This window comes from Carica papaya, chromosome 4 (genome assembly GCF_054855325.1).
Source record: "Carica papaya isolate Zhongbai chromosome 4, ASM5485532v1, whole genome shotgun sequence".
In the NCBI taxonomy this organism is placed as follows: Eukaryota; Viridiplantae; Streptophyta; class Magnoliopsida; order Brassicales; family Caricaceae; genus Carica; species Carica papaya.
This window is the reverse complement of record NC_142312.1, coordinates 641,492-654,109: the sequence shown is the minus strand read 5'-3', so window position 1 is coordinate 654,109 and position 12,618 is coordinate 641,492. Positions and strand designations below refer to the sequence as shown.

General features: G+C 34.6%; 2 protein-coding genes and 1 non-coding gene across 5 annotated transcripts; 1 reads left to right on the top strand and 2 right to left on the bottom strand.

Moving 5' to 3' along the window:
- Positions 1-231: 231 nt before the first annotated feature.
- Positions 232-305, bottom strand: TRNAI-AAU (transfer RNA isoleucine (anticodon AAU)). The gene has a single exon. It is a non-coding gene; the product is annotated as a tRNA-Ile (tRNA).
- A 275-nt stretch (positions 306-580) lies between these two features.
- LOC110814431 (RNA-binding (RRM/RBD/RNP motifs) family protein) lies at positions 581-9,211 on the top strand. Of its 3 annotated transcripts, none has more exons than XM_022041906.2 (7): positions 581-756; positions 878-980; positions 2,093-2,163; positions 6,139-6,330; positions 6,764-6,891; positions 6,981-7,032; positions 8,739-9,211. In XM_022041906.2, the coding sequence occupies exons 1-6, from the start codon at positions 634-636 to the stop codon at positions 7,027-7,029; spliced, it is 666 nt and encodes a 221-aa protein (XP_021897598.1). In that variant the 5' UTR covers positions 581-633; the 3' UTR covers positions 7,030-7,032; positions 8,739-9,211. The 3 variants fall into 3 exon arrangements, with proteins under 3 accessions (XP_021897598.1, XP_088073226.1, XP_021897597.1); XM_088217100.1 differs by lacking the exon at positions 8,739-9,211 and adding an exon at positions 7,323-7,481; XM_022041905.2 differs by lacking the exon at positions 8,739-9,211 and having other exon boundaries at positions 6,981-7,262.
- On the bottom strand, positions 7,743-11,493 carry DHS1 (3-deoxy-D-arabino-heptulosonate 7-phosphate synthase 1). The gene is made up of 5 exons (XM_022041903.2): positions 10,762-11,493; positions 10,042-10,319; positions 9,575-9,851; positions 8,818-9,063; positions 7,743-8,438 (listed from the first exon to the last, which is right to left on the bottom strand). Exons 1-5 carry the CDS (start codon positions 11,284-11,286, stop codon positions 8,175-8,177), a joined length of 1,590 nt encoding a protein of 529 aa, XP_021897595.2. The 5' UTR covers positions 11,287-11,493; the 3' UTR covers positions 7,743-8,174.
- Between the last annotated feature and the right edge of the window lie 1,125 nt (positions 11,494-12,618).

The following is a 12,618-nucleotide window of genomic DNA, read 5'->3' as shown; positions in this document are numbered from 1 at the left end:
ATTAATAAATAAGAAGAAAATGAGGAGATTTTACAGTGATCTCGGTGTCAGTGGGCAGGAGAGGCGTGCGAGCGACCCGGCGAGTTGCCTTTGTTAAAGTACCAGTCTGCGAGTACGACGAGAACGTTAGTGATACTACCGAGGGAATTTTTCATTTTTACAAGGGTAAAGTAGAAATTAGCAGTTTTATTACATTCGCGTTAGTTAAAAAAAAAAAAAAAGACAAAAATATGGCCCATGCAGGTCTCGAACCTGCGACCTTCGCGTTATTAGCACGACGCTCTAACCAACTGAGCTAATAGGCCATTTGCCATTAGTTTTCTTAAATAAACATAATACTAATTACTTCCAAAAGAACTTTTAAGATTTATTCTGAAATATCTCGCAATGCCAAAATTCTGAATTTGTTAATAATACTTATGTATAGATTGTAAAATTAACAATGGCTGGAAAAGAGCCGAGACGACAGCGTTTTGTCTCTTGTTACTGTTTTTGGGCCTTTCGAATTTTTTCTCCGTTCATCTGCCGCTTTGCTGCGGGCCACCAACATGGCAACTATATATTAAGTTGGGAAGCCTGATGAGCCTTTATAGAATAGAAGTGGACGGGTAAAGGAAAGGGGAGAGACCAAACATGGAGGAAGAGGAGCATGAGGTGTACGGAGGAGAAATCCCTGACGTAGGAGAGATGGAAGGCGATATGGAAGCTCATCACGGCGACGTCGATATGTCTGCCGCAGACGAAGATGCCGTCAAGGTCCATCCTTTGCTCGTGTTTTATATCGATTCAAAACCCTAACTATGCAATGGGTCAGTGTCTTAGCAGATGTGCTACACATTGGGTCTGCTTGTGTGTGTGATTTGAATGACAATTGCAGGAGCTAGATGAGATGAAAAAGCGCTTAAAGGAGATGGAGGAGGAGGCTGCTGCTCTTCGTGAAATGCAGGCTAAGGTCGAGAAGGAGATGGGCGCTGTTCAAGGTTTTTTGTTTTTCTTTTCTGGAATTTATGTTCCTCCTAAATATAGTTTTATTTGATTGGTGCCTATAGTCTTGATCTATTGTTGAGTATGTCAGTAATTTGTGTTTGGTTTCTGGGCTTTCAATTTGGCAAAAACACGCGTTTTCTATTCTATTATTGTTATGTTGGTTCAGTCGATGGAACTGTTTGCTTACTTGAATTGCATTTAACTATCAATACTTTACCTGCGTTTTTTCTTGAGATTGATCTTCTTGTTTTGAGTGCTAGGGTCCTATGAGATACTAGTAATTGGCTCTGAGCTTAATTTGAAAATTTATCTTTCACTAAATTGCATATTCACTGAATTGTAGAGTGCAGGATGGTTCTTGGTTTTGCGTGCATTTACACTAAATTATTATTTTTATATGTTGTTTGTTATAGTGAATGAGTGATGTAAATTTCCACGAGGTTGCTTCCCAAAATAGTAGGAGCAAATGTATTCCTTATAATACTGAACCTTCTTGTTTCCTTGCTTCTTGGGTATGGATTATGCTACTTCTTTTTCATTGTGTACAGATTATGCTACTTTTTTTCAATAGAGAATGAATTGTTCGTTGCAAGATGAAGGGGGTATACTCGTATACAATTTTTTCATATTAAACTGATTACAAGATTAAGATGTACTAGGTCTGACAACTCTTCACCATCAGTTAGAGCATGACGTTTAACAAATGCTCACCCTGAAAGATTACACTTTCATTTCAAAAGCCCTCCAATTTTGTTTCCCCCAGGTTAGCCTAAAACCAGAAAGTGGAACTGAAACTATCACCCTCTATTGACCTTAACCACTTCTATCCTCACCCAGGCCAAAGCTCATCAACAACTGACTCAGCTACTGTTCAGTTTATATTCATTAATGCTAAGATGCAACCACTTTTACTATTCTTATCTGTGAATGAATAATATGTATTTGTTTGATGCTTTTGTTAATTGCTTATCATGTATTGTTCTGGATTCCCTTCCTTCATTCAAATGCATTATTGCTGTTGAAAATCTTTTTCCGTTTTACTGCTGTTGAAGTTACTTTTCATTCGAGTAATTGCTTCACTTTTTTTCTGTGATCATGTATGCAGACCCCGCAAGCGCAGCAGCTAATCAGGCAAGCAAGGAGGAGGCAGATCAACGATCAGTTTTTGTTGGAAATGTGAGAAATCAAATTTTGCCCACTCTTATTCTTTCTCATTACAATCAGAAAACAAGGTTTACTTGAGTGGAATTCCAACTCATTTTGGTTTTAAAAGACTGCGTTTATAGTCTTGTTGTATGTATTAGGTTCATTAATTTGTATGCATTTGGCTGTTATGGATAATATTATAGTCTCTTAGTGAGAATAAGTGGTGTCAAGTGGGTGGACAAGTGTATTGGGGAGAATAAGTTAGTATATGTTATCTGTATAATGATGTGTTAAGTACGGACATATGTTTTGCAGAGAATAAGTTTAGATAAAGACAAGGGGGTAGTTAACTCTATAAATAACTTCTAGGTAAATATTCATTCTCTTGTATAAATAGATGATGTCTTTTCTTGCAAATATTTAGGTAAGAATAAACTTATGAAAAAATGTTGAATACTTTCTTACTCTAGTATCATTAGGTTCTCTCTTAACGATCGCATAGTTTAACAAAATTCCATAACGAGATCCATAAATCAGGACCATAATATTGGCTTTCAAATTGTTACATATAGCTTGGTAAGCTAGCAATTAACAGTTCATTATATTCAAATTATGTAGATATTGGAAGATGTGCCAGAGTATTTAGATTTTTGGGTGTTGCTGGCTCTAATATTCTTTTTTTCTTTTGTGTCAATCACATGGTCAATGAACTTGTGAATAATGAAAAACAAAATTCCTAATTTCATTTACATGATTGACTTGATGATATTTGTGGCAAGAGTACTTAATGCTATCCTTGTCCAAATAAAAAGAACTTAGAAAAAGCTTTTGGCATGTGAAATAAGATCAGTTTGACCTCCCACTAAGATCTCTATGGAGTCTTGTAACACCGTAAAATTAGAGTAAATATTAAATTTTTTTTTAGATAAAAGAGTAGAAAAATATATTAGAGTAGGCACCAAGGGGAGGTCACCCATGTACAAAAGATTTACAAATCTAAAAGTATATCTATAATGAAACCAAAATCATCGAGGTTACAAAGGTGATGTCCCAAAAATGTGAAACCAGGATGCCCTGTTATTCCTGGAACCTCTTGTGCTAGGAGATGCTCGAACACTCACATTAGAATCGTGAATTTCTACTAGCTAGCAGGGAAACTAGAAAAGCTTCTTTATGCAACTTCCATCACACGCAGAAGGTTATAAGCACTTCAGTCGGCAACTAAACCAATGAAGCCATGAATGTTGGTCTCTGTGGTAGACTTTCATATATAGCATTTTTATGTCTATATCCATTTTACACTGGCATTCTTATACTGGTAAAATATTGGTCTCTGTGGTAGACTTTCATATATAGCATTTTTATGTCTATACCATTCTTGACTGGCATTCTTATACTGGTAAAATATTGATCTTTGTGGTAGATTTTTCATATTTTTTATTTTGGGAAAAAAATTATTTATATAATTTTATACTGGCATTCTTTTAAATTTTGAATGTTGATTAATTTTATCTAATTTAAAAAAGAAATAGTTTATGGCTTTTAGTGTTATAAGCTATGCCGTTCACAATGTAGCTTAACAACATTTTTGAACATTAGGATTTTAGTAGCTCTATCCCATAGCTGTGTTGTTGCTCATACTTAAGAGAGTTGGTTTCTTGGGCAAAGAATCATGTCAGTATCAACATTTGCTGAAGGGCCATTAGTATTTGAGATAATGTTTGCAAAATTTTCTAGTTGGGTTCTGTTACAATTAGAAACTTTGTGCACATTAATTTCCTTTTTATTTTGCTTTCTTCTTTGTGGGTACTTCCCAGCTTTAAAATCATGGTTTGACTTAATGTCGCACTATGGTCGCAGGGTTGTGCTTATCTCTCAAGTTCCCTGCATATTAGCGCTGGAATATTCACACTGTATTTTGTGGTTTGAGGTCAATGCTGTTGTAGTTTTGCATGGGCTTACATTCTATTTATATTTCAGTTTTGAAAAGAACTTGCAAAAAAAAAAAAGAAAAAAAAAAGCAAATGACAGAAAGGTGAAAGATGAGCAAAAAAGAGGAAAGGATTGATGAAATGTTTTTGAAAAAGAAAAAGGGAAAAAAGAACACCAAAAAGAGAAAAAGAAAAGAAAGGAAAGGAACTGAAAGAATACTTTGAAACAATGGAATATTGAAAAAGAAACAGTGTAAATGAGTTATAAAGAGAATCTTGTGTTAAAAGGAACATGGCATGCAATTTGCCTCAACTTCTGCATGCAAAAGGAGAAATATAGTCTATTTGAGGAGTTGCTTCCAGTGCCTCAAGGCTTCCAGTGAAAGGTGCAGAGCCTCGTTTCTGTTGGCAGTGGATGTTGGAATCTCAGAAAACCTGGTCATATGGCATATTTGGTGAGAGGCATGAGCTTGTTGCTTCCTTGTGGCCTTAAATGTTTTTTTTAAAATAACCTTGTGGCCTTAAATGTTTTTCCTGCTAATTGGTTTCAAAAGAATAAAATCATGTTGCTATCAAGTATCAATTTTTCTTAAACGAATTTGGTCTTTATTTAATTTTCTTTTTTGTAGTGTTTTAATGGAGCACACCTTATGTTCATGCTCTCATAGTAAAGCTTATACTTTTAAGGAGTCGCACACAATTATTCATCTTCCTTTCTGGACTTCTTTCTATATGTACCACTTTGCAGGATCGATTGTCAAAGTTAACTGTCTGGATGAACATAACAAATTTTTCTCTTCAGTTTAATTTCTTTTGGCAATTAAAAACATGCGTGTCTGTCTGGTAAAATTTTATAATCCCATTTTGCATTCATGTTTCTACTAGGGTATAAAGTTACTTCACTTCTGATCATTTCTCTAAATTCAGAATTTGTTCTGGGCAGAAATTTTTTTTTGACTTGGCAGTGAACAGTTTGTAATGTAGGATTTGGTTGCCTTGTATCAGACTTTCAGAAGAAATAAGTTTTGATCTTATCTTGAAACTTATGCCACTAGTTTGTATTTGAATGGAAAAAAAATGCCTTTCACTCATTACACCGTAATATTATTGTGGTCATGTTTTCAGTTTTAGCAACTGTGTTAAGTTAGGCTCCAGCTGGTAAATTTAAAACTTTCCTAGTTTTTCTTTCTCAAATTTAGGTATTTCTACATAAAAATGTCCTAGATGAAACTGAAAACAATGATATGAAAACAGGTGTGAAAATGTGGCATGAGATTGAAAGGACAAAGTGTTTTCCATTTTTTGATAAAACTTTTTCTCTATATTCGAGTATCTATTAAAATCTTAATGAAATGAATGATGTTGAGATGGTATAAATGAAATTTTTTTACTGGCAACAAAAGTAGGATTCACTAGTTTAGCTCATAAAGTTTGGCAATTTTAACAACAGAAGACTACTAGGTTCTCAATAATGCTTGATTCCATATCTTTTTTTTGAGAGAGAATTCACCGCATGTTTTTTTGCATTGCATTTTGTCCTCTTCTATTTTGTTCTGCTTTACTCTCTTTTGTATGTTTCTCTTGGGCTAGGGCTTCTTAGCTGAGACTTTCATAATCAATAGCTGAATGAAACAGTTGGTCGGCAATCTGTATTCTGAGATAGAGTAGCAGGGTTGTGGCTCCTTCCTTTTGTCTTTAAAGTCATTTTGTTTCTGAAAAAAGGGATGTGAAATGGTGCATAGTTGATGGAGACCAACATAGTGCACTGCAAGTAGTCTGAGGAGTTTCTGTAACACAAGGAATATATAACCATGCTGATGGTCATAACAAAAAAGAAATATATTTTGAAAAAAAAATCAAAACATTATGGAAGCTCTAGAGTGTCCAACTAGTGTAATTAAGGCTGACTGCAGTTTATGTCAAGGAATTGTAGTGTCACCTTTCTTCACTAATATGAGTCTAGAGGTTTTGTTGTGAAAACCAAATTTCAAATTAGTGCCTTCACAAGTAATATCACTGGTCTGGATTACTCACATTTTTGTCTTGCGAACTTTATTTGAATTTGGTTGCGAAGGTTGATTATGCATGTACTCCAGAAGAAGTGCAGCAGCATTTTCAGTCCTGTGGTACTGTCAACAGAGTTACTATTCTGACAGACAAGTATGGCCAACCAAAGGGTTTTGCCTACGTGGAGTTCCTTGAAGTTGAAGCTGTTCAAGAGGCTCTTGTACTGAACGAATCAGAATTACATGGCCGTCAACTGAAGGTAGCTGGATTTTTTTTATTAAGATTAAGTTTATGTTCGGAATAAATTTAATTTTGTTTGGGATTAATTTCTAAATCTAAACTTATTTCAATAAAAAGATACATAATTTCTTTCTAAAATTAAAAAAATGACATAAATAAAATTTTACATGAAATTAGAACAATGCATTCCAAATTTTATTAAGATTAATAGAATTTGGAATTCATTGTTTAAATTCAATTTGGATTTCCACGAGTGTAATTTTTATCCTCTTGTAGTGAAATTTATATTTTCATGTAAGTATCAATTCAGATAAGAATTCCACAAGATTTATGAATTTATTTCAAATATAGCCTTAGAAAGTTCGGAAATGTACATGACAACTGGCAAGCATCCTCGAGATAGTTTTAATTCCCATTTGTGTTTACTTTTTCTGTGGTATTGTAATCCACAGGTTTTGCCCAAAAGGACCAATGTCCCTGGGATGAAGCAGTACAGGCCTAGGCGATTCAACCCTTACATGGGTTCTCGGTTCAGGAGGCCATATATACCTCCTTACTTCTACTCCCCCTACGGATATGGGTAAGCATCGTCTAGTTTTTCACTTGTGCTGTTTTGATTGTGAGCTTCTGGACTTACGTTTGGCATCCTTTGCTATTTTCTCTCTGCAGAAAAATTCCTCGGTTCAGGAGGCCCATGCGTTACATGCCCTATTACTAGGAGGTTACTACTACGCAGACCTTAAAATATTTATGCATGTTTACATCCTCTTCTAACTTAAACCTGTCAAAGAACGTTTTTAGGTTTCTTGAGCACGCAGAACATGCACTTCATCTACTAAGCACTTTACCTAGTTCAATTATTGTCATTTAGATTATATGGATGTTAGGCTCTATGTTCTTGATGTTTCTTTTATCTCATATGCTCATGCAACTTATGCCGTCTTTGGTTCATCTTTCATACAATCACCAGTCAATTTTAATTCCGATTCTCATATTAGTTTTAATATGCAGAATTGGACCAGAAGTTATTGTGTCTGAACTATCACAAATTCATTCTTCACCTTGAAAGTTAGGATTAAAATTTTTTTGTTTAAAGAATTCGTAATCTAGTGATGATAATTTAGATATAGCAAATTGTACTTCGATGACATATATTAATTATTTTAGATATATTGTGTGGAAATTAGGTTAGAATTCTGAAAAAAAAAGGAATTATATGGAAATTCTACAAAGAATAGGTGCGAATTGGTGGCTATTTCTCTAAAATATTATTTGACGTTGTGAAACGTTGGGTTAGAAGACTTGCAATTTGTATATCAATTAGCACGGCAAAAGAATGCATTATAAACTTTTAGTTGATTAACAAAGTAGATGTTTCATACTTAATTTAAACAGTAAAGATTGAGATTTATATTAAAAAAAACTCTAATATAAAAACATTTAAGTAGAAAAATTTATAGGCTGTTGATTGTCAAAATCTTACAGATGATATGAGACATTAAAAACCTACCAATTTGCCAATGTCGTTCACAATAAATATATTGTGCGGAATCTTTGGAAAAAAAAAGATAGACAGAATCCTATAATGTTGGATCCTGTAGCTTCTCAAAGGAGAAACACACAGCATCAGCCAAATACACAATAAAAAGAATTAATCTTTTACTATTATAATAGTATCTGGTGGGATAAAGCTATTTGGAATAAGGTAATTCAGCAATTCTCAGCAAAAATCCGATTTTTCTCAGAAGCTTCTTTCCCCTGTGGCTGCAACATGGTGTTCAGTTGATGAATCCTCGATCAACTTCACCAATCCAATCTAGAAATCCCAAAGCAACCTATCCAATCTAGAAATCCCAAAGCAACCTACGAGCTCAGAGAAAGCAGACGCCGAGTTCCAATTCTTCTCCTTCTAAGCCGCTCAGCAACAATGAAAGCCAGTTCAAGAGACTGAGAAGCATTCAGTCTCGGGTCACAATGTGTGTGATAACGTGAGGTAAGATCATCGAAGGTAACCGTCCGAGATCCTCCAATGCACTCTGTAACATTTTGGCCCGTCATCTCTAGATGGACGCCTCCAGGATGGCTGCCTTCTTGCTCATGAACGTCAAAGAATGCTCGCACTTCAGCCTACAACAAATACAATAATATCACCAAAGTGAGAAAATAGTTTCAGATGCACTTTGATGAAGGTAGTGGTGATACTGCAAAGCTTTTGTAAATGCATTTCCTACAACCTATAAGTTTACCCCTCTGTTCATAGAATTCTATATGGGTTTAGAGACTACCAATTCCTCCTCAAGATGTTCATAGAGGAGCCACTGTTTCTTTTTTGAGAACTGATTCTATAAAGACTACATTTTCTTAATTAAAAAAGGATAACAAAGATTGAGATCTAATACTGTTCCCATTTCTCTGTGGTTTTTCCAGAGGCTCCATCGTTCCATCAAGGACAAAATTTTGTGACATATTTGATGCTTAGTCAAATGAAGGTGGAAAGTAGTCATACCAGAATTGCATCAAAAGCGCGCGTTTTGAGTCCACAAGGTGCCTTAATGGTGTTTCCATGCATTGGATCACAAACCCAGGTCACGATTTGCCCTGCCCTGCAAACTGCCCTGATCAAGTGAGGAAGCTTGACTCTCATGTTCTCAGCACCCATTCTTACGATAACTGTTATTCTTCCTGGCTTGTTATGAGGATTGAGGATTTCAATAAGCTTCACTAGCTCATTTGGATCCATTTTGTTGCTAACCTGCATCACAAGTTTCACTTTTAGCCACTTCAATTTTTTTTTGCCAAAACAACATTTAGTATAGTTCATAAGTTACAAATTCTCATATTGATGATATTGATACATTTGTTGAGGAAAACTCCAGTCTAATAAAAGTACATTTGAATAACCCTACTCCAGTTAAACATAAATATCAACCCCCTGGAATTTTCTTTCTTTTTTGAATTAGAAACATTTCCAAGAAAGTAAAGCTATAGAATAAAACATCTAAAACCAACTCATGAAATGTAGTTCGAGATTAAGTTAGAAGATTGTCTCTACAATCTAGTAAAAGTAATGCCAATAAAGCACATAAACCACATAGTATTACTAGTATGCAACATATTTTTTTTCCAAACATAGAAGATTTATGTTCATTATAACCCTTGGTACTGGAATGATATTAATGGAACCAAAAACAGTCACCCTTCCCAGAGAGATATCAGCCAATATTCCAAATAATAACTTTATAACAAGACAATGATCCAAATACCTTGATGCCAAGAGGATTGGCAATGCCTCTCAGAAATTCCACATGAGCACCATCCAGCTGGCGGGTACGCTCACCACACCAAAGCATGTGAGCAGAGCAATCATAGTATAGGCCAGATGTTGAATCCAGCCTAGTGAGTGCTTGCTCATAAGGCAAAAGCAAACACTCATGGGATGTCCAGAAATCTGTGGTTGTCATGATTGGGTGTTCAACAGTGAGTCCTGCAGCAGCCATGAATCCTAAGGCCTCATCAACACGGTTAGCTAATTCATGGTACCTGTCAAACAAAAGCCAAATGAAACACAAGTTAGAAATTGGTTGGTCCAGCTCAACTCTTCATAGATTCATTCCTCATAGGCAGCATCCAAAAAAGTATCTCATGCAAAAGAACGCCAACTTCTAATATATAGAATCGCATACAAACTCTCTTAAGCTCAGGAAGATAAAAAAAAATCAACATTGCTTACCTGTCTCCTTGTTCGCTGTGCTCTGCAAAATCAAGATTCCACTGTGTAACTCTTTGCATTGCGGCATAGCCTCCTGTGGCAAACGCTCTGAGAAGGTTCAGAGTAGCTGCCGATTGGCTATATGCCCTAATCATCCTATGTGGGTCTGGAATTCTTGACTTCTCATCAAATGCATCACCGTTGATATTGTCCCCTTTGTAACTGGGAAGCTTCACTCCATCCTTCTCCTCAAATGGGTCTGATCTAGGCTTTGCAAATTGGCCAGCCATTCTTCCCACCTAAAGTCCATATCCAGAACTAACTTATTTGCAATTCCATTTCATATATAACTGAAAGAGATACACTCAAAGTAAAAATAAACTATAACTTTTGTTACATAAAACAAAAATATCTCAAATTTTTAAAAAATAATTGTTGTGATTGGTTAGTAAAACTCAACCCCTCCCAATCCCCAGTTTGTAAGATTGAATAAACGAGAGGAAAGATGAGAGTATAAAGATTTCGATAGCAATTCCTCCTTTCCACTCTAGTTTACTCTCTTGACAACATTCCAAACAAAATTAATTCACAAATATTCTAACGTTACACTTTTTTTTTTTTAACTCTTAAAATAAATCTAAGAAAGCCCCACTAGATAAAATTAATCAATACCCATCATTCAAAATCATCTAAAAATCAATTTTTTTTTTCCAGGGGGCAAAACCCAAAATTTGATCTAACCTTGATGATGGGCATTTGGCCTCCAAACATGAGCACAACGCTCATCTGCAACATCACCCTGAAAGTGTCCCTAATATTATTGGCACTGAATTCCTTGAAACTCTCAGCACAATCACCTCCCTGAAGCAAGAAAGCATTTCCCGTAGCCGCCTCTGCTAATTTCTCCTCCAAGCTCCTTGCCTCCCCAGCAAACACGATAGGAGGAAACGCCTCAATCGTCTTCAGCACTGACTCGAGGTCATTCGCATCCGGGTACTCCGGCAATTGCAATGCGTTCTTTGATTTCCAGCTATCTAACGTCCATTTTTCTTTCTCTTGCGAAACGGGTGGGGTCAATTCCTTCGCCGCAACAGATTTCTTCGCGACCTCGGCCGCGTGGACTGCTTTGATCGGGCGCCGAGATCTTGGTCTATTGTTTTGGTTGGTGGGGTAGAGAGAGAAAGATGGTTGGTGGCGCGGCTGGGAGAGGGAGTTGCTCAAGAGAGATCTAGAGGAAATAGATGAGGCGTTATTAGCAAGTGCCATTGTTGAAACAGGAGCTTTCTTTGTCCTCTTCTTCTTTGATTTTCCCTCTCTCTGTCTGCGTTTTCTCTTGGAAGAAATTTAAGAGAGAGAAGGCTTGGTGGCTCCTGAGGGAAGAACAGAAATGGTGGGAAGGGTTTTATAAAGGAGGTTTAAGATAGAGAGAGCCAGAGGGTTGGTGTGGTGGTGTCCTTTCAACAGTCAAAGGGGGAGACAGAGAGAGGGAGACAAATAGTGGAGGTGGTAGTTAGGGAAAGAGAAATGGGGGGGTATTTTAGTAAATACCCCATCAAGTAGGTCACCTTTTGGGAATATTCCTGACTGCTGAGGGTATTTTCGACCATTTAATCTACATATTTTAATATTTTTTTATAGTAAATTAAGGATATGTTAATTTGATTTGTACACGTAATCATTTAAATATTTTATTAAGCATTTTTAAGGCTACCACCCACCAAACGTTATCTCCACAATTCGCTACCTAACCAAAATTGGTGGTTGGAAATCATAGGGTTTTAATTAGCGTTACACGTTATATGTAATTAATATAATATATATACTTCTAAGTTAACATAAAGTTTACTATTTTATGTATATATTACGGGTATGTGTAATTAGTACATAATATTTGATTTAATATAATTATTTATTTATTTTATTAGTAGATTAGCATAATTAATAAGATTAAATTAAATTTTGTAAATTTATTACATTTTTACGTAAAATAAATATTTATAATAATTAAAATTTTTTAATTAAAATAATTACAATAAATTAAAAATGTTAAATAACATTTTCATTTAAAAAAATGATTAATTGTAATATTTTTTATATTATTATTCTACTTAAACTATCATGTCATATATAATATAATTAAATATCAAGTGATTTATTTAACTAAATTATTTACATTAATATATTGATATAATTATGATGATTAAATTATAGTGAATTTATTCTTTTTTTTAATAAAATAAATATTTTATAATAATTAAATTCTTTTAATTATAACAATCATACATTCGGACCTACCCTTTTAATATTTTTAAATAATTTATTTACAGTAATTATAATTATTAAATTTTAATTAAATTGAATAATCTAATCAATTCAATTGTGAATACGATATATTATAAATGTACCAAATTAATGTAAAAGTCACTTAAATTCAATAAAAACGGTAAACAAAATCATATTTAATCATTTTAAATTTTATTTTATTTATACTAAAGTTCATAATGATAAACGATTGAAATATTTATTATATGTGTGTATATATACATATATATACATGCATATTTTTAACTTGATACTTCAATGAATCGATTATTTGTC

Bases quoted from the DNA above. Each gene is read 5' to 3' on its own strand.
- LOC110814431 (XM_022041906.2), top strand. From the start codon at position 634: ATGGAGGAAGAGGAGCATGAGGTGTACGGAGGAGAAATCCCTGACGTA. The intron at 2,164-6,138 runs GTGAGAAATCAA...TTGGTTGCGAAG, and splicing joins GATCAGTTTTTGTTGGAAAT to GTTGATTATGCATGTACTCC. The intron at 6,331-6,763 runs GTAGCTGGATTT...TGTAATCCACAG, and splicing joins TACATGGCCGTCAACTGAAG to GTTTTGCCCAAAAGGACCAA.
- DHS1 (XM_022041903.2), bottom strand. From the start codon at position 11,286: ATGGCACTTGCTAATAACGCCTCATCTATTTCCTCTAGATCTCTCTTG. The intron at 10,320-10,761 runs GTTAGATCAAAT...TATGGACTTTAG, and splicing joins GCCAAATGCCCATCATCAAG to GTGGGAAGAATGGCTGGCCA. The intron at 9,852-10,041 runs GTAAGCAATGTT...TTTGTTTGACAG, and splicing joins CACAGCGAACAAGGAGACAG to GTACCATGAATTAGCTAACC.